Below are 21,348 nucleotides of genomic sequence, written 5' to 3' on the forward strand. Positions count from 1 at the left end.
ATTCTTAACCAGAAAAAAACTGAAAAAGAGGGACGCTACTAATTAATATAGAATTATTGATATACACAATTTATGAGCAGGAGATCGAGGGTTTATGATATCGGTACCCCATATCATATCTTGGTTAGGCCTGGGCATGATTTAAAAAACGATCAGAAATTAAAATTTTTAAAAATCAGCTGAAAGTAAGGAGCAATATTAAAACTTAAAATCAAACAGAAATCATTCTATACATAAGGGTAACTGCCCCCTCTTCCATCCCTCATTCTTTACGCTGAAGGTTCACTTTCTTGTCCCAATTCTTTAAGAACGATTGCTGAAAAACAATTGTTGTGTTGATTTGGGATAAGAAGTTTTCTAAAGTACGAAAAAACTTTGGCGCAAAAGGCAAAGCGTCGAGGAGGGAGCAGCTCTCTCATATACGGAATAATTTCTGTTCGGTTTAGGTTTTAATCTTGCTCCTTTCTCACAGCTGAAAATTTTTTATTTTATTTAATTCTAAACGAAGGAAAATGAGAGGTTAATTCCTACCCCCCCTCCATATCTCTTTCTATATTTATATGAAGGCTCATGGAGAGTTAGACAATTTTGGCATTAAAATTTACTCTTTTAGGCATCTGTCCCTGCCCTTTCCTACACAATGACCCACAACCCTTGGTTATAGCTGATTCGCAATTATGCATCACTAAACATAATTTCGTGAAAATATATAATGAACCAACATATTTAAATACAGGATTAAGGTAAATTTTTTTATTGCTCGTTTATCTTGTGTGGATTATGTGAGCTTTCAGGAAGGAATACGCCACCATGCGGCATTACTTCCCCTGCAACTGGTAAGCTCTATTAAAATTTCTTTGACAATTTTAAATTTATTGGCTATCTATGAATTTTCAATCATTAGTAACTTGGTCCTCTTTGGGTCAAAATCATAGTCTGATACCAGGGGTGTCCTGGAACTCATTTTATTGGGGGGGGGGGGTGTTATTCGTAAATTTTACCGAATTACTACCTTATTTATGCCGAATTTTCTGAAAAAATCAAAAATCTTGCTAAATTTTGGCTGATTTTGCAAATTTTTACCGAATTGCTACCTGATTTATGCCAACTTTTCTGCAAAAATCAAGAATTTTGCTAAATTTCGGCCGATTTTGCAAAATTTCTGCCAAAATTTAATTTTACCGAATTCCAAAAAAGTTGGGGGGACGGCAAACCCCTCCCCTCCCCCCTCGGGATGCCCCTGGATACCATGGACTGGCAGATTACGCCAATCTTCTTTGGCACAATCTTATTGGTCCCTCAAAATGGACACTAAACCTTTTATTTTTTGTTTGAATCAGCTCTCTTTCGATTCAGCTCTCTTTCGATCTTCTAGGACCATCGGTTCGGTACAATCACCCTTGAAAAAAAAAACAAATCTATCTTCTTGGAAAAAAAGTCCGAATTCCACATTTTTGTAAATAGGAGCCTGAAACCCCTATATTATCGCTTTCTTATATGCTGAATCTAATGGTGTGATTTTCACCAGGATTGCATGCCTTTTCGGGTGTGTTTTCCCCTTTTTCGCAAATAAGTCAAATTTTCTCAGGCTCGTAGCTTTTCATACGTAACATTAAACTTAATGAGTTTTTTTTATAGTGTTCCAGACAAAAGTAGCTTCTAGTCTTCATTATGGTTCAAAGGTTTGGGGTTCTGCTAGAGCAGCTAAGTTAAAAGTAGTTAAGTTAAGACGTTTGTATAAAATATTAGAAATAAAGGATTCATTTAGTTCAGTTTATTGAAAGGAAATTTGGTGCTTTTTACGTTATGGGGTGTTAGAATGACTAGAATGGTGAAATTCAGGGAGAAGATAATTAGGTAAACTGGAGATGGGCTTCTTAAGTCAGCTTAATTGAAGAGTTTTAAGGCTTCGTGGCCAAATCATGTCTAAACCCCCAACCCACAATACCCCCCAAACCCACAATACCCCCCAAACCCACAATATTGGCCCTTCCTGGCCAAACCCCCAACCCACAATATATTTAAACACACAAAAGACTCTTTTGGCTAAATCCCTGTATGTCACACATTAATCCCTTAAAGCCCTGCCATAACTGATGTAGAGAGTGTCGTAAGAGTTCTAGACTAAAGGAATAAATTTCAAACCTTTAAATATATTCTTTCGTAATTAATCTACTAATTAAGCTCAGTTCAAAATAAACGTTACTTAACATATCAAATTAAGTTTAGCTTAAATTAACAATTTCTTTTGAGTACCATTTATGAGCATAGTAGAAGTTTAAACAAAATAGAATTTATTATTAACATAAAGTAAAAAAAGCCTATTCTTACCATTTCTAATGCATAGAGAATTTTCTGTGGCATGTGGTCTTGAACCATCACAGGTGAGATAAGGACTTCATTAAAATCAGCTTTGTCAGCCCATATTGCCTGATACACGGGCTTTGGAGCACCGCGAATTTTCCTACAAAAACGATGATTACTATAGCACAAACTAAAATAATTCCATGTGTGAACTTACTAAATCAAATTTGTAATAAAAGTAATGCAATAACAATAAAATAATACAAATAAAAACCACAAAAAACGTTTTTCATATTTGCATTTGTACACGCTGACACATTCCCACGGTAAGTAGGGGGAGCAAGTTTACAAAATCTCTCCGTGAGGGATTAAAGGGAGGGGATAACGTTTGAAAAAGAAATGTGTCTTGCCAGAAAACACAACGAAATTTCCTTTAACAAAACTGTGTACTTTCTGCATATTTTAGGTCTTCTAGGGAGTTGTTTAAGCCTTCCCTTGTAGGCGCACTTTAATATAATGTCCTTGTCCAGGACTCACCGTTTTAAAGAACTCACTGTTCTTAAAAGTAACAGAAAGGTTTAGAGTATTCTGAACTGTATTTTAAACTGTTGTGAAACAATTATAGGGAAGCTAAACTTTAGTTTTCTAAGAAGAATGCGACATTTTATCAAACAGTTTGTGGTAACGAACTGTAAGTAAGGAGCGACACGGCTCAATACGTAACCAAAACTCTAAAAAACAGAATTTTTATTCCAATTGATATATCAAAAGACTGGAATTTTTATGCTAGCTTCAAATAGATAAATTTCATTAAGTTTACTCTTAACTATTAAAGGTTACTAGCCGGAGAAAATTTGCCTTATTTTCGAAAAAGGAGAAAACACCCCCTAAAAGTCATGGAATCTTAATAAAAATCACATCATGAAAATTACGTGGGAGAATATTTCCATTAATGAAGTTTTCATGGGGGGAGGGACATTGCTATGAAGGGGGCGCCGGATTTCCCAGTATTATTTAAAAAACGATCAAAAATTAAATTAAAAAAAAGTGTTTTCAACTGAAAGTAAGGAGCAACATTAAAACAAACTTAAAACGTTTTTGAAACGAACTTAAGACGTTCTTAAAACAAACGAAATTATTATGTATATTAGGGGGTTCGCCCCCCTATTCAATACCTTGCTCTTTACGCTACAGTTCGAATTTCGTTCCAATTCTTTAAGAATGACCCCGGAATCACAAAGGTCACTTAATTAGAATAAATAGCTCTTTTCAAAGTACTAAACCTTAGCGTAAAAAGCAAGGTATGACTAGGGGACGAACACCCAGATATACGTTATAATTTTTGTTCGTTTTAAGTGTTAATGTTTCTCGTTGCTTTCAGTTGAAAAAACCTTTTCAACTGAAATTGCAATATTTTAACTGCAATATAAAGCTGTCATGAAACAAGCTAATATATATAGGCAAAAATATAATAATAACATGAACGCTGCCTAAAACCTTCATATGGAAGCTATTTGGTGAGTTTTTGGTGACTTTTGAAAATTTTATTAAGCTTTGTTCATTGAAAATTTTATTCAGCAACATTTATTAAGCTTTGTTCACATGCACTGTTTTTTCGTAAAGATAATAGTGATTATTATTTTTGTTCTAATGAAAACCTATGCTTACGCAGCTATATTTAAAACAGAATTCTTCTTCAAGAAAAACAATCACTATTTTCGAAAAAAAAAAACTGTGGAAACCAACAATTCTGCTAGGAGATCAGTCCATACCTGAAAAAACTAAATAAAAAAAAAAAAAAAAAAATTTCGGGTTAAACTGAAGAGCGAAAGTCAAACTTTAATCATATGACAGGAAAACTATTTTGTATATGAAGGGTAGCCTCACCTCAATCTCTTGCATTTAACATTAAAGCTTTACTAGTGCTATAATGAAAGCGTTTTTGAGTACAACAAATATACTTAGTGGGCAATTGAAAGTGTTTTAGTTACCGATCGCCTTTCACACTATTCTAACTGAATCTTTTGTTTTTTAATGGAAATGCACGTCAATAGGCCTTAAAATTGATCCGGGTTGCAGCGGTAGCTAGCAACCTAGTAAGAGACGATCAAGTCTAATGTTAAGAAATATAAAAACCCATAACTCCTAAGACAAGAATCAGATCTAAATAAAAAATATACCATTAGAACCACCTTGTCAAAAACCCCTATATATGAAACTTTCTGTCCCTTGGCTTGAACAGCAAGGGAAATATATTTGCTTGAAAATCAAGAAAATTTAATTAAAATCAGGTAGTTGCAGGCATCAAGCCATGGTTTAATTGTAGAAAAAGCCAAGACAAATAGTCCAGGTGAGAGGCAAAATCTGGTATAAGCCCTCTTAGAATTGTATAAAAATGATGTCGTTTCACTTGTTGATTGATAAGTCTATCACCCATCCATCCATGCATCATTCCTAGGGTAGACCCGAGGTAGATAGTCATAGAATAAAGGGATGAAATATCGAATTGATTTTGGGTTGACGCGTGACGGAAAATGTCCACTGGACTTGTAAGCAAAATTGGGGACTGAATTTTCCTAAATTCGTAGGCGAACAAGTGACCTAACCCTAATTGCTTGGCCACTTGTAGTCTAAAGGTGGACTACCGTGTCATAGGATTGACACATGACACTAAGTCCCCTGGACTCCCAGGTGAATAGCGAGATCTGTAGTTTTCCAAGTATTTGGTTAAATGGCACGGGTAAACCGCGGGAGAGTCTCAGGCAGGTTAACCAAGAATTTAGAATTGACCCAGGACCGTTAATTTGCCTGGAATGACAGGCAAACAAGCGTCCGAAGCCTAATAGGGGGGCCCCAACTACATTGGGGCAATAGGCATCGTGAAAAATAGTTTTCATCCCATTTTCAACATTCTTTCTTGTGGTTCTGGGGAAGGGGGGGGGCAAAAAGTTATTCTGTGATTTTGCTTTTTGGTTTAGAACAGCCATTTACATTTTGCATTATATATACATAATATCGATTATAAATACATAATTATGTAATATATAATGTATCGATATACATATAATATCAATTAAATATACGGAATTATGTATTATATATTATGTATCATATAAAATACAATATTAGATATTATATATTGTAACCATTGAGCTTATAACAAGAAGCGCTTCACGTTATGTCTCTTTTTGGAACAACACTATATTTTTGTGAGTATAACACACTAAGAGGGAATTTTCACCGTAATAGGCAGATGGTGTATGTTAGTCTTCGGCCTCAATAAAAGTAGATAATTGTTTACTGCGTGAACACCTTTTGTTTTCAGATATCAATATTAGCTTTATACTTCTTGGCTTTTCAGTCGGCTAAAGTGGTGCAGTGCCAAAACCGTATGCTAATCAAATGCAGAAGAGAAATCAGATGATTTTCCAGGTTATGATTGAAAATTCATGGTCATAACTGGCCATGGACACAGTTATTGTGAAAATTTTGATGCAAACGTTAATAAACTTTGATGGTCTTACAAGAGGGAAGTACATGAATAAAGAGCAGCAACCAAACGAGACACTTGCCTCTGTGATATCATACGAATGAAATCATTCTAGACCTTACCAAGGCTATTTAGTTCACGAGCAGCCAGCATGCTTACACACGGTCAAAAAAGGCACAGCCAACAAGGATTTTACAGAAGCTGATCAAGGTCCATCAGAATCTGTAGTCCTTCAACAGAGGCTTAGCTTATGAATTTTGTCATCAGAGTAAATGTTGAATCGGAGGACAAGGTCAATGATTTCAAAGATACTAGGTTGCAGATACAGAAAAAGATGGAGTGAAAACGCCCAAAGGTTTTAGTGCTCAAAAGGAAGGCCAATTCGTAACTACAGCCATAAACTCTGCCCCAAGGCTTGACAAAGAGCCAGTTGACATTGACCGGGCATTGTTCTTTCAACAACTAGCACATGTAGCTAATGCCTAATGTTAAGGTATGTCTCATACCATTAGTGTTTAACTTTATACTTTTCAAACTCGCCTCACGGATTTCTTTCTGAGTCCGCTCACAGCTAGTAAGTCCTCCGTAAAAAATCAACTTTAGAAAATGACCAAATTTCCTTTACTGAAGATAACTTCAAGGAAATGTAATGAGAAGCTGTGCAGGGAGGTGCCCTTACGATTTCGAATGCCTTATGAGAGGGAGAGAGAGAAAGAGAGAGAGGGATATATATATATAATATATATATATATATATATATATATATATATATATATATATATATATATATATATATATATATATATATATATATATATATATATATATATATATATATATATATATATATATATATATATATATATATATATATATATATATATACATACATACATATATATATATACCTCTCTCTCTCTCTCTCCTCTCATAAGGCATTCGAAATCGTAAGGGCACCTCCCTGCACAGCTTCTCATTACTCTGATCTTCATAACTTCATATATATATATATTTGTATATGTTATCTTCATATATATCTATCATATATATATATATATATATTATATATATATAATTTCTGAGACCACACTGGCTAATCATGATAAAACAAAAATCGCGAAGAAAGGAAGAAAACGAGGACAATCGTTTAACTGGCTGTTAATTGTCCTCGTTTTCTTCCTTTCTTTCGTGATTTTTTGTTTTATATATATATATATATATATATATATATATATATATATATATATATATATATATATATATATATATATATATATATATATATATATATATATATATCTCTATATATATATATATATATATATATATATATATATATATATATATATATATATATATATATATATATATATATATATATATATATATAGATATATATAGATATAGAGAGAGATAGAGAGATAGAGAGAGATATAAAGTGAGAGTGAGAGAGATAAAGAAAGAAAGAGAAAGAGAGAGAGATCCTTGGGTATCCAGAAAGACAAGGAGAAGCTCACAGCTATGCTTTGGGGAGTGTTTAGCTCATCAAGATTGTTATTTAGTACCTTCTTTACGTAAAGGATATGTTTCAATTAGCAAAAGCGTAGTGGCAAGTTGTTTTTACCTGCCTTTTTGGCAAAGACAATAATCTGCTAGTCTTGCTTATTTCTAATCACAATCAAGGAGTCTAATAATTCTTCTTCCAAGGATGAAGAATTGAGCGTCAAAATTCATCAGCATAAGCAAATTGCAAAGCAAGCCTTGAAAAGCTACTGAAGAAATACTTTCCATTTACACATTCCTTTGCAGTGACATACTTCAAGATCCTACGACATATCAAAGCCAGCGTCTATGCTCGATGTCAATGAAGAATTCAGAATGAATAGAAGAGAATAAACTATCTTTATATAAGCACAAACATAAACTTACAAGCTTGGAAGACAGCACATATGCCTAGTGGCATACTTTAGAAATAATAGGATAGAATAGAATTAGAAAGAAATTGAATATTTGAAGAAATTGGAGAAATTGATGTCGAAATTGAAGTTTCCCTTCTTTGTACTTTATCTACAAGTCAGGAGCCCCTTAGGCTGTTGGGATGATCCAGACTCTCGTAGGGTTGGAGCTAATAACATGCCTTTAACAATACGTTTAAAGCCCGCACCTTAAATAAATTTTGCCCCAGAAATGGTAAAGTGTGCCTGCAATTTTTGTTTCGAATCCAAGCACAGCGGTTGGAAAAAAATAGCTAGAACTAAATCAGGCATTAATACAATGGCACCGATTGCTGAAATTCAGAAAGTACTGAACTTGCCAACAATTTTAATAGGTAAACTCGTGTTTCAAGTTTGATCTGTTACAAGTCAGTAATTAACCGAATAAGACGGTGATTAGTCGAATGCAAAATTTAGTTTGCATATAAAGCGTCCGTTTATAGGCAAATAAATACAAAAATCGCAAAAACGCAAACGTCTGCAATTAACCGAATAAGAAACATATTACATATGTACAACATTTGTTTTAAGCGCAAAACCATACTTTCTGTCCTAGTTCAGAATCCTCTTATTACTATAACGGGCTTTAGTTTTATTCGCCATCTACAATCACGAAAATAAAATTAAGAAGTTTCTGTAAAAATTGAAATTACCAAAGGGGACAAAAAGGACAGCTTCAAAGGGACATATACAGGCCCAAAACCACTTCTTTAAAACATTGATTTTTAAACCTGATAGAACAAAAAAGCAGGAATAAGAAATTCAATAGAGGGATGATAAAATTATGCCAACATTTACTTGAGTCTTTGAATTTAAAAAACAACCATTATTTTACTGAAAAAAGGAAAATAAAAATAAATCAACAACTGGATAAAATTAAGAAAAAATATTAATAAAAAATACATGTCAGTTTTTTTAATTGTAAAATTAACTATAAGAAATTGAAATTTTGAAAATAGAGGACAAAATGAAACTTACCGCCATTTTGTCTCATATTTTTGACTGCATGTAAAAAAATTGATTCATATATAGAGCAATCATTTAAACGTCAAATTGCAATGGCAGTTCAAATTCAAAACCTATTCATTATAAACCCTGTTTTAGTTATACTTGCTATTTTGATGATCCATCCAGCTGCATATACTTGCAAAATCAGCAAAATCACCAGAAATTCCGCTTTTGATTTACGCCAGAACGAAAACTAATATGTCTACCCGCAACATGTTTTGTTGTAATATGTTCATTGTCATATACAATGAAACATCAGCACTTTACGTGTTTTTTAAAAACTTGACACCAGCTGTCTAAAGCTTTTTAATGCAGAGACTGCGTTACGGTTTTGAATGGGCAATATATATTATGGGCAATATATATAATGGGCAATGAATGGGCAAATATATAGAATGGGCAAATATATATTACAAATATATACGCTCTGCACTGTGCTTAGCGCAAAAGACTATTAAAGTAAAGTTTAAACTTACCTCTCATTTGCATCAGAAATAAACTTTACCCCCAACCCCTTAATGTGCAAATATATACTCTGAATTGGTATATATAGGGGTGGGGGTAAAATTCATTTCCGACAAAATGATTGTTATATTTGGAGAGAGCATTAATGGCATCGAGTGCATGGGCACCCATATGGGGGGGGGCAGGGGGGGCTTTTCCCCCCCCCCCTGGCTGAATGATGCTGCCTTATTTTTATTTTTTTTTTCTGAGATTTCTATTATATAGCATTAAAAGTAGCAATTAGACAAAGTTTGCCCCCCCCCCCCCTGGAATTCAGCTTATGGGCGCCCATGATCGAGTGATATGTTTACTTTATTCGTAAGTCAATAATATGAACTGCCAAAAATTGACCCATGTATAAGGCTGGCTTAGAAGCTAGCCTCGACTGACCAAATAAGTATTTAATAGCTTTGTCAATACAAAAATTACAAAATGGAGTCGTTTCTATAAATACCCTTTTCGTTGGGGGAGGGAAAAAAAAATGTATTATTATTTTCTAGCTTTAAATTAGTAACTTTCCAAGAAATTGTATTTAAAAAGTTATGTTACTTTGATAAATTAAACAAAACTACACTAAAATGCCGATTACCCGATACGAGTATCTAATAGAATTAGGAGAGATTAGAATATGGAGAAATTAGAATATTAGGAGAGATATACTAGGAGAGAGAATATTAGGAGAAATTAGAATATTAGGAGAGATATACTAGGAGAGAAAATATTAGAAGAAATTAGAATATTAGGAGAGAGATATACCCGATTTAACATTGCTATTTTCTATCAAACAGTTCGTGGTAGCAAACTGTAAGTAGGGAGCGACCTGGCTCAACAGTAACCGAAACTCTAAAAGACGAGAGTTTGATACCAATAGATGCATCAAAAGAATCAGATTTTAATGCTGATTTCAAATATATAAGATTCTTTAAAGTCTTACCCATCAAAAGTTACGCGCCTGAGAAAATTTGCCTGATTTTAGAAAAAAGGGGGAAAGACCCACTATAAAATATAGAATCCTACTGAAAATGTCATCATCAGATTCAGCGAACCAGAAAACCCTACTGCAGAGGTTTCAAGCTCCTATCTGCAAAAATGTGGAATTTTGTATTTTTTGCCAGAAGAAAGATCACGGATGCGTGTTTATTTGTTTTTTGTTTGTTTTTTTCCCAGGGGTGATTGTATCGACCCAGTTGTCCTAGAAAAGTCCCCGGGGGGGAGGGCTGAAAGTTATGGACTTTACTCGATGTTAACATATAGTATTGGTTATTGGGAAGTATACGGACGTTTTCAGGGGAATTTTTTCTGGTAGTGGGGGGGGTCGGGGGTTATGATGGAGGATCTTTACATGGAGGAAGTTTTTATGTGGAAAGGGACATTGCTATGAAGGAGGCGCTGGATTTCCCAGCATTATTAAAAAAAAAGATCAGAAACTAAAAAAAAACAACAAGTTTTTCCACTGAAAGTAAGGAGCAGCATCAAACCTTAAAACGAACAGAAAATATTACGTATATGATTGGGTTCGTCTCCTAGTCAATACCTCGCTCTTTAAACCAAAGATTTTTTAGTACTTTCATAAGAGCTATTTATTCTAATTAACGGCCTTTGTGATTAAGGGGTATTACTTTAGCGTAAAGAGCGAGGTATTGACTAGGGGGCGAACCCCCTAATATACGTGTTAAAAATTTATAAATATAGAAATTCATTACGTAAGTTAATTCGTAAGTGAAGTATATTTATTCCTAATTAAAACGTTCGTAAATAAGATTAGACAATGCTCGAGAAAGGCATTTAACCAAATAAAAGTAAAATCAATATGCAAATTTGGACTTGATTATTCATGTACGGTCAGCCAAAATCAAAGCCTGCAATAATTCAAAAACGTTCAAAAATTAAATTAAAAAAACAAGTTTTTTTAACTGAAAGTAAGCACCGGCGGTATAAATTAAAAAGAACCGAAATTATTCCGTATATGAAAGGGGCTGTCCCCGCCTCAACGCTTCGCTCTTCACGCTAAAGTTTGACTTTCCCACAACTCTATTTTTTTAAACAATAAACAAAATTAGCGTAAAGAGCGAGGCGTTGAGGAGGGGACAGCCCCTTTCATATACGGAATAATTTCTGTTCGTTTTAAGTTTTAACGTCGCTCCTTACTTTCAGTTAAAAAAACTTGTTTTTTTTTATTTAATCTCCCTAAAGGACAACAACTTGTTTTGAATCAGATCATTAACATCAATACACATAGAAATTGTGAAAGCAGTTGTCCTGTCTAAATGTACAGAGGTATAGAAACCCAAAGGTGCTTTAAAATCGGTAAAATTGATACCAGTACTTCAGTACTCGGATTGGGCCTGTTTGAATCTGAAGTCTGGGTAGAAAGCTTGCTAATTTTGGACCTCAAGAAATTTATCTAAGACAGGGATACCGATTGCTCAATTCGTTGCTTTGGAAAATCAATAGTACTATATACAGGAAATGATAGTTCTTCCATGTATACAGGGTGCTAAAGGGATCAGTACTTGCTAGGATCGTTATGCTGGGGAAACAGAAGTCACAAGTCTGCAGAAGAAAATAGGGAGGAAATAATAGTTAACATATTACCTTCACAATACCCTCCCCCTCACACCAAGACGCCGAAACGCAAAATCATGAAAGTTAAACATTTATTTTTACCAGAAATTATCGATGGCTTCTCTACCATATATACGAGGAAGATACTGCAGAGCCACATATTTTATTCACTTATATTCTAAGGTTAATGGAATATCTAAATTTGTACCAAGGCCCAATCTTGGTGAGAACTGTGAAAAAGGGGGGATGTGTTCTTGTGCCATAGTCTCTTCCGAGTATTGAGTATTTGTTCTTAACTTTATTAGAAAATCTCCATGTACTTGGCTATCAAATAAACAAAAACAAAACTGTCAAAAGAACCTACAATAAATTCCTATTTGTTGCTTAGACTACGATTATCATTAAGAAGAAACAGTAGATGACTTTATTACTAGAAAGTGCCAATGACATCATTTGCGCCACCACGATTGGCGCCAAACCGTGATTTTCTAAGATTTTTCTTCAGTTGTATCGGAATTATAAGATTATTAGAGCAGAATCACGCTTTGTCAGTATTGCCACGTTAAATTGAAAGCCAATAAACACAATTGATTAGTTAAATGTGAAAATATTTTTCGGGTGTAAAAATTCAAGCATTAACAACCAGTTGACTCTCAAAGACAACTACGCCTTCAAATGAAAGTTAAACCTTAAGCTGTTTAATGCCATAGTTTTTTGCTTGTTTTTTTTAGCCTGATAATACTACAAACTTTAATAGTATATATATATATATATATATATATATATATATATATATATATATATATATATATATATATATATATATATATATATATAATATATATATATATATATATATATATATATATATATATATATATATATATATATATATATATATATATATATATATATATATATATATATATATATATATAGAGGTTTTTCTTATTGGCAACTGAATATTCAATTTTTCTTTTTTTTTATGATATAATGGTTGTCTAAATTTCCACTTAACCAATTAAAAGAAGTCTAATTCTATTTTCCTTTCCTAGACACATTCAAGTTTAACCTGAAAATCTGGTAAATTAATGCAAAATAAAATTTTAATTTTTAATAAAATATCTACAAATAGTCCAATCTTACGAGTAAAATATACAACTTCGTGGAATTTGACTTTAAATTTTTGTTTTCTTTCTATCGTTAGTGGCTTTTACACAGAAACAGCAACCACTATAAGAATATTTTGAGTAGACTTGTCAATAAATCTTTTCCTCACAGGCGTGAAGCCTTGTCAGAGACAGTATTACCATAAAGCAGCAAAACAATATAAAAATTTCTCTCGAAATTGAAACCAATGTAAATCACCAAGTCTACCATTATTTCAACGCTGCCATAAATTGCTGCCAATTTCAAATTTTGAGGAATGAATTCTTAAAATAGAATATACTATGATTTTAATTTTCACGAGAAAATGAATCGTTTCTCAGTGTAAAATATTAATGAACAGTAAAAATGTTTTTTTTTCATTCATTGGTATTATGACATTTATTACCTACTAAAGCAAAAATTAGCCATTCTTTCAATTCTACCATCGAAACTGACCAGCATACCAGTGTTATATTTGTACTTAACATTGAAATATTTACTGTCTAATTTTTACTATAAATATTGTAATCCTAAACTTACCACACAAACTTACCAGAAAATCGTTTTAGTCTTCTTAAAAAATCCAAATAAATTATACCTTTATTTAAGCTATAGTCCTAAGATTAAAATACTAAGATTAAGTGATAATCATCATCATTGCTTCTAAATCAAGGGTTGTTTGAAAGGTAAAAAAAGATATACTAAGTATTTTTCAGTGGAATTGGAAAGCTAATAATGAAGCTACCCTTGGCTACCTAAGGGTAGCTAAGGTAGTCGTCATTCAGTATTTTTATATCAAGCGATAAGATAAGATTATTACTTGTCAATAATTGGACCATTTGGCAATTTAGCAGGGGCCATCAGAAAGCAACACATCCCCGAAGATAATGAGACAAATTTCCCCCAAAAAAAGATTTAGAGTTGGAGGTAGTATAGAGTTAAACTTAACTTAAAGTGGTTCGGAGGAATCGTGCAGGAATTTGTGTTGGCCCCAGGCTGATAATTGCTACAATGTATTGTCAATAGTACTAATAGAAGCGGTAGTTCTTTTAATATAAGAAAATTACCGTTATTTCTCTATAACTGTAAAGGCTGAGCTCTGTGATAAAATAAGATTTTCAAGAAAAAAATTTACCGTCTAGCTATCACCTTAAAAATGTACCGTAATTTCAAAAATTTCTGTAGAAACGGAAAATTATCTCTTGCGATTGAAAAAGAAATTTTATGCTTTCATTGATTTAGTGACAATTTACCACACAGAAAACTAATCAGCGCAGCAAAATTGCTGTTTTAATCAGAAAGAAAAAATCATATAACCTGTTCAGAATAACATAAAATCTTACCATAACATCAATACTACCGTAAAAATTGAGTAGCATTTAAAATAAAACAAAATATTTAGTCGAACCTTCCAATTTGGAAGACGAGAAGAGAGGCAACGAAACCCTGCGTAAATAACCGAGCTTTAACCGACTTTACCAAATTAACCAGCTTTAAAACTTTATTAACTGAATAAATTGGAGCCAATTTTCCCAAATCAAGGAAAATGATAGTGGAAACTGAAAAATGAGCCATATAGTAACAAAAAAGGTAGAGATGTAAAAAAAAAAACTGACTCGTTTCTGTGGTTGCTTGAATTATGCTTATCTTACTTATGACAAGATTTTTGGACAATCTAAATTTCAGCTGAGGGGGGGGGGGGCAAACGAGGTCGGAGGGAGGGTAGTTTCCCCCTGTCCCATAGCAAATTACGGCCCTGATTCTAAATAAACTATGTTTACAATCGAGTACACGTGACAAGTTGACACGAATCAGTTGACAAGTTGTCAGTTGATACGTGACATGTATCAGTTGACAAGCTGCCAGATAAGTACTTGTTGTTAGGTTTTTCAGATTACATCCGGAAAAGTTAACATTAAGTGGATAGGTCAAACTAATAACCAGATGTACAGACTAATTCCCTATTAAATCGGTTTTTGTTGATTATTCGTCCTTAATTTAAACAAAGTATTAAATAGCAAGTTGTTCAATCATTATTAAAGGAACTAAATATTTTTCTGATCAATTATTTTGTATTTTCTTTTTCATTACATTTCTCTTAAAATAAAAAAAAAAAATTTTTTTCTCTTTAAATTATTTAATTTTAAATTTATAATTTTTTTTATATATATATTATAAATTATAAATATATAAATTTATAATTTAAAAATTTTTATTTTGAATATTTAAATTCATAATTTTTTATTTTATTTAAAATTATATTTTTTTATTGATACTGCCAAATAAATCTTGGGCATTTGTCTCCACATTTATTTTTAATTGGTTGTGTTAGACTGGCTCACGTCCCAAGAATTTTTTAGGCCTATAACTGAAAAAAAAGCACCAACAGCAAAACTTACTTTTCATCAGTGATATGACGTCGTACAAGATGTATAATCTTCCCAGGAGGATATAGCAGAGTATGTGTAACTGATGGGCCAACTTTCACTTGCTTTTCAGCTTCTATATCCTCTTTAGTGTCTCTTGGCCCAATTACGGGTTTTGGGGCACCTTGGCAACATAGTAAACTTGAGGCGAGTATCTTCCACTATAGTTAATTAAAAACAAATACGCATGTTATTTATGCTTGTTTTGAAGTTCAGTCTTTGTTACTGTAAAAACTAGAGGGCTGGCACACGTAGCTGATTTCGGGAACTGATTTCCAAATCAGCACTGATTTTAAAAGAAATCGGCGTCGATTTGAGCTTGAAAAATTTTCTAGTTTTCGGCTGCCGATTTACAAAATGAGCGCCGAATTTCATCATGATCATCACAAAAAAATAGGGATACAAATAAATAGTCAGCCAGACCAGAGATGTCTGTGGTGAAAGATCCCACTTCTTAGCTGAGAACTAAACTGAGAACTAAGCTGAGTTCAATCATGGAACTATTAATAAACTCCAGTTGACAATCTGTGTCCATGATTTTTTGTTTTGAAAATCTCGCGCAATAAATTTTTCTTTCAACAAGTTTCTCTTACCGCTATCGTTTGTCCACTGATGCTGAAATCGGTTCCCGAAATCAGCTACGTGTGCCGAGAACCTTAAGAGAGAGTAGTGGCTGTGGTGGTAACTGGTTACTACTATTAAGAGTTTATTAAGCCAATCTCTCAGACGTAACGTACGGAATGTGCAAAAAAAAGACAGATACGGTTGTTTTCACTAGATATGTTCACTTTTTTACGCTAATGCTTGCACCATTTCTACAACCTAAGCGTTCAACTAAGCACAGCTGAGATAAGTAATGCATGCTTGACCAAAATGCAGTATGTTCAGTAGAGTCTTGGCACCAAATATGATAAATAAGCATTTCTAATTATTTTCCAGATATAAGAGGTGAAAATCTTCTGTATTTGTAAAGATTAAAGAAATTGCATATTTTTGGTTTTGAAATACCAAGGTATTTTAGTGAATTGAACCACCAGATTAAATTCAAAAACAGTAGCCTAGAATCAAGCAAATTAAACAGTAAATTAAATCCAAGTCTTTCATATTTATAGAAAAGCTATTTGGTTAAACAAAACATTCAAGTTGACACATTCAATTAATCAATCAGCTTATTTATACTAAAACAATATTTACAAGCATACAAGCATTACAAGCATTACAATAATACAATAGATTATTTGGTAGAAGAGATTTAGTTTTTTGAGGGATTTAACGATACAATGACGTGAAATCTAAACAAAATAAACAATAAACTGAAGTAGAAACTGTAAAAACAAAGGAACCGAGAAAATACACAAGAACACAGAAATTCACAAAAATAAAACAGAATGTGCTAGAAAAAAGAAAGCATTGAGAAACCAAACAATAACAGAGCCGACATACTCAACATTATAATATAAAAAAAAAAAAGTTCTGTATGTTAGAGTTCCAGCCCTTTAAGTTTTGTTTAAAGCACAAATACCAAACTATCTGTTTAGAGGATTTGAGGGCTTTATTGTTCATTTTGGCTTTCATTCATAGTGATTTCTGCTCGTTTAGGTTTGACACCTTTGTAACTCTTTTTTTTTAATTCGCTTTTTACTTTTCCACTGATTACTTTTGTTTTTCTATTTTATCTCCTAAAAAGAAAGAGCTTTACCTTTGGCTCCTTAGTTTCAGTAAGAACTTCCATTATATCTTTCCTCAGCATTTCCAGCTGTGACAGTCCTATCCTTGGCACTAAATCTTTCCCGAGGACAAAGGATGTCACAAACTCTTTAGTGTAGTCTGCCAGGGAGGAACTGAAATAAGAAAGTAGGGATGTCGTTATTATATCTAAAAGGACTGAAATTACGTCCCAGAAGAATTCTAAAACTATGTTAGTTCATTTACAAGTAATTCCAGTTTACAAAGCTGGCAATTAATGTAATTAATGCAGTTCTAAATGAGATGACTTAAAAAAAATAACCAACAAATAACGAATATCAAAAATTCTAAACAGCTTTAAAATTACTAAAAATTATTGAAAAAATCAATAACTATAAGACTTCAAATATTAGAGAGGTTTGACATTGACTAAGCCTGCAAATCTCATTGGTTTATGTAAGGTTCGTAAGCCCGTAAACTTGGTTCCGATTTGTGGATTGGTCTAGATAAGCTTACCATGTTATAAACTTAATCCCCGGTAACGTAAGCAGCTATAAGGGAGGCCCATTGAAATCTAATATAATTACATAATATTAGGGCTAGTATTCGCGGAATTATGTTTATGATTGTTATTCGTATTGTGTTTATCGCGTAATTGTGTTTATGATGTTGATGATATCATTTGACCGGCTTTCATACTTCAATATTCTAATATCTTTTTGGATAGCAGTTGCTCTTTTATTTCTTAACTTTTAGAAGGGTCGCTGGATTTAGTAAAAATTCTCACTATTGAATGGGCGGAGCATCTCCCGAAACATAGAATTAAGCAACAATGGGTGTCTTTTAGCAAAAATGAATTCTCAATTCTTATGACTTTAAATTATTTGTTTTCCAAGGATAGAAGGTAGTAAACGAACGAAGATATGTTCCCAGTTTCTCCCATCTACACTATCTCCCAGCTCAACAGTTTTAGTAGGATACGATCCGCTGGACCAGAAAAAACAATCGGGATCCAGAATTTTAGATGCTTTAAGATCTTGGGACTGAAGTTAGCGGGCTACTTCCTTGATTTTATAACATAAAGAAACCTGACTCGAGTACTGAAGATTAAAACCGATATTATATTTTAAACTTCGATATTATATTTATCGATATTAAATAGTAAATCGATATTAAATAGATTTAAATAGTACCGATATTAGATTTAAAGCTTCGTAAATTAGTCTATTTGTATATTAGTGAAATTTTTATTGCTTCGTTTTGAATGTTCAATGTTCGTATTTGAAATTTGATTCAATAGATTTGTTCGTTCAATCAGATGGCAATTTTCACTTTGCAAAATCTTTACAAGGGAAGTATGTTATTAGTTTGAATGAAAAAGCTAAAGAATGTTGAGAGAAAGATCCATGGAGATTCATATTTTTTTGTCCCAAATGTGACGTTTAGATTCATTTTTTTAATTATTATTTAGGATTATTTAACAATAATAATAATAATATTAATAATTAATTTAATAATAATATTATTTAATTATTATTTAAGATGGTTGAATGGAATTTTTACTATCGTAAATAAAATGAATCATAAAATCTGTCTTTCAACAATCGAATCTTTCCCATTTCACTTAGACAAGCTCCACGGATTGTTTTCTATAAAAGTGGGCAACGGAGTCATCCAGCCAAATATAGGTCAATATCTTTACTACCTCTATTCAGCAAATTTTTTTAATAGTTCCCGTCCATCCGCCTTTTAAGAAGTAAAACAATTTGTTCATGAATTTAAGTTTCGCTTCTTAGTTAAGCACTGAACAAAATGCGCATGTGCTACTCTTTTGAATTTTCTACATTCGGCTCTTGTTTCTGATCTGATTCCAGGCGCTAAATGCTTCAAATTCTACTCTCCAAATTATCTCTTTACGGTACAAGAGGAAACTTGAGAGCTAGGTTTGACTCCTTTTTCTCTAGAAGGGTTACCTCCAGAAGGGATACCTAGAAGGGATATTCTCTTCCGCTCACCGTCTATAGTTGAGTTCAGAATCCTGCAAGGCTCAGTTCAAGGGCCAGTACTGATTTAATTTATAATAATATTATTACTGTTACAGTTTGAAACCAAAAACCAAATTTTGATGTCGTCTCTATCACCTCAATCCCATCTAAGCTGAACAATTTATATCGCCACCAAAAGATGGGGACACTTTCGGTGCTTTCGCTAACGACAGTATCCTAAACACTACAGTCATAAGGGAAACTGAGATACTGGACAATGGATATACAAGCAGCCGCTCGGACTGTAGGACCAGGATTTCTGACTCTAGAGACTGGGACTTGACCTGAAGGTATTCAAGGGCACACACCGGGCGTTAGGAAGCTGAAAACCCTTAGCATAAATCTAGTAAAGAAAACTCAGGGAGAGGGAAGGGTATCTTTTTAAGGAAATGTATTACTCTATTATACTGATCAAATTTAAAACAGTAAATAAAAAGATTACTGGGACGTGTATTTTTGAACAAAAGATGTTGATCATAAGAAAAACGGTGCGAAGGTTTTGACCCTGATAAGTTTGAACCTGGTTCAAAACCTTGATAAGGTTTTGAAACTGAGATAAGTATATAATGGTTAGTTTTTTTGGGAGAATAATTCGATGGCTCGACACTAGTCCCCTTGCTCTAAATATTTCATAGTAGAGCTTTTTAATTATTTTCTCGTGAATTTCTCAGACTTGCCAACAACTGTCTGAAATTCATTTTTCAAGGGGTTCTCTCAGCAGACCTGGTAATCGATGTGTCCAGTTCCTAGATATTCTTCTTGATGCGAATCTCTCCTTCATGCATCATACTAATATAATTAACATGAAGATGTTGAGGTATCTTGGAATTCTCAGTAAGCTCGAATACTTTGTTTTGTAAGTCGATTCTAAGATTGTCTTCCTACCTCTTCCCCTCTGATCCCGCTTTCTAATGTACACAACGGAGCCAAGAACCGTATCTTTGAAACAAATAATTCTAGTTATAAGCCTTTAATTGATTTGAAGTCTCTTTATATTCTCTCAAGTCTTTCTTTTCTTTTTCCTTCAACTACACAGTAATGTTCCTCTTGTCCATCTGTTGTCTTTGATCATTCTAATTATAACCTTCATAATTCTGGGAACATTCAAATCCCATTCCCTCCATCAGCCATATTGGGCTCAACTGCTCTGACTGCCTCTCATGCTACCTAGAATACTCTGTCTGACTCGGCTAAAAACTGTCACTCATTGGAGACTACAAAAATCACATTTTTCATATTAAATTGTTTGAAATGGACAGGGGCAAATCTCCAGCATTTTTATTGTGGGGGGGGGGGCAAGAGGGGTCCATATCTGTATAGTCAAGGGGCATGGGATATATAATAATTTGTTTCTACACATTATTGGGGGGCCAACTGCCCCCTTGCCTCCCTCCCAAACGACGCCCCTGGCAAAGGAGCAAAGGCACAGACAGCAAATCCCGGGAAGAAAAGAGTCAGCGTATAAAAAATGTGTTAAGTAGATATAATTTTGCTTTACACATTGGGGGGGGGAGGGGAGTAAAATAAAGCAATGCACTTTCAGGACTGATATAAATAAGAACTCAATTTTTTTCAAAAGTAGTATCTAGAAGTTTAATGCTGTTTTTTTCTAGAGAGGGTAAAGAAACTCACAACGATAACGACATGAGTATTGATTATTCTTAGAATATTTGTTTCAATGGGAAATTGAACACCAGTAATAATGGATTCACATGATCAGACGTACACGCTAGAATCTGTTTGAAGAGAGCTGCAGATCAAATAGAAATCAACAGATAATATAAGTAAAACTGAAGCACACCGAGACTCTTTGGGAGGGAAATGGGGCTGAGTATTCTCTTATGCGCATGTCCACACACGGTGTGTTGAAATTAAAAAACATACCTGAGCAATCCTCCTGGCGGAGCAAATGAATAACACTCTAAATTGGCGTATGTTTGTCGAAGAAGTACACTGAGAATAGCTGCTGTCCCGGCACCAAGGGAGTGGCCAACAACCACCAGTTTGAAATCCTTAGTTCCCTGATCAGGATCAGCAGCTTGAGCTTTGGCAATCAAATCTTCATCTTCGAGTTTTTTTTTTACATAAGTTGCCGCCTGAATTATACCCTAAAAATGTTGTTGTACAATAGCAAAATCAAATACTAAAAAGGTTTTACATCAAAGGCTCGCTGAAGG

At 33.4% G+C, this 21,348-nt stretch overlaps 1 protein-coding gene across 3 annotated transcripts in view; it reads right to left on the reverse strand.

Moving 5' to 3' along the window:
• Nucleotides 1–21,348, reverse strand: part of inaE (inactivation no afterpotential E) — a 186,258-nt gene that overhangs the window by 20,349 nt on the left and 144,561 nt on the right. For 2 of the 3 annotated variants that reach the window (XM_089105638.1, XM_089105640.1), the window contains exons 11-15: nucleotides 21,056–21,279; nucleotides 17,140–17,281; nucleotides 15,414–15,601; nucleotides 8,767–8,790; nucleotides 2,332–2,464 (exon numbers count right to left, since the gene is read on the reverse strand). In XM_089105638.1, the coding sequence (XP_088961764.1) occupies nucleotides 2,332–2,464; nucleotides 8,767–8,790; nucleotides 15,414–15,601; nucleotides 17,140–17,281; nucleotides 21,056–21,279 (711 nt within the window). The remainder of the gene's footprint in view (nucleotides 1–2,331; nucleotides 2,465–8,766; nucleotides 8,791–15,413; nucleotides 15,602–17,139; nucleotides 17,282–21,055; nucleotides 21,280–21,348) is intronic. The other variant, XM_089105639.1, reaches the window with a different exon arrangement.

Source organism: Artemia sp. Qi Xiang Cuo, chromosome 19, assembly GCF_049724085.1.
Source record: "Artemia sp. Qi Xiang Cuo chromosome 19, ASM4972408v1, whole genome shotgun sequence".
NCBI lineage: Eukaryota > Metazoa > Arthropoda > Branchiopoda > Anostraca > Artemiidae > Artemia > Artemia sp. Qi Xiang Cuo.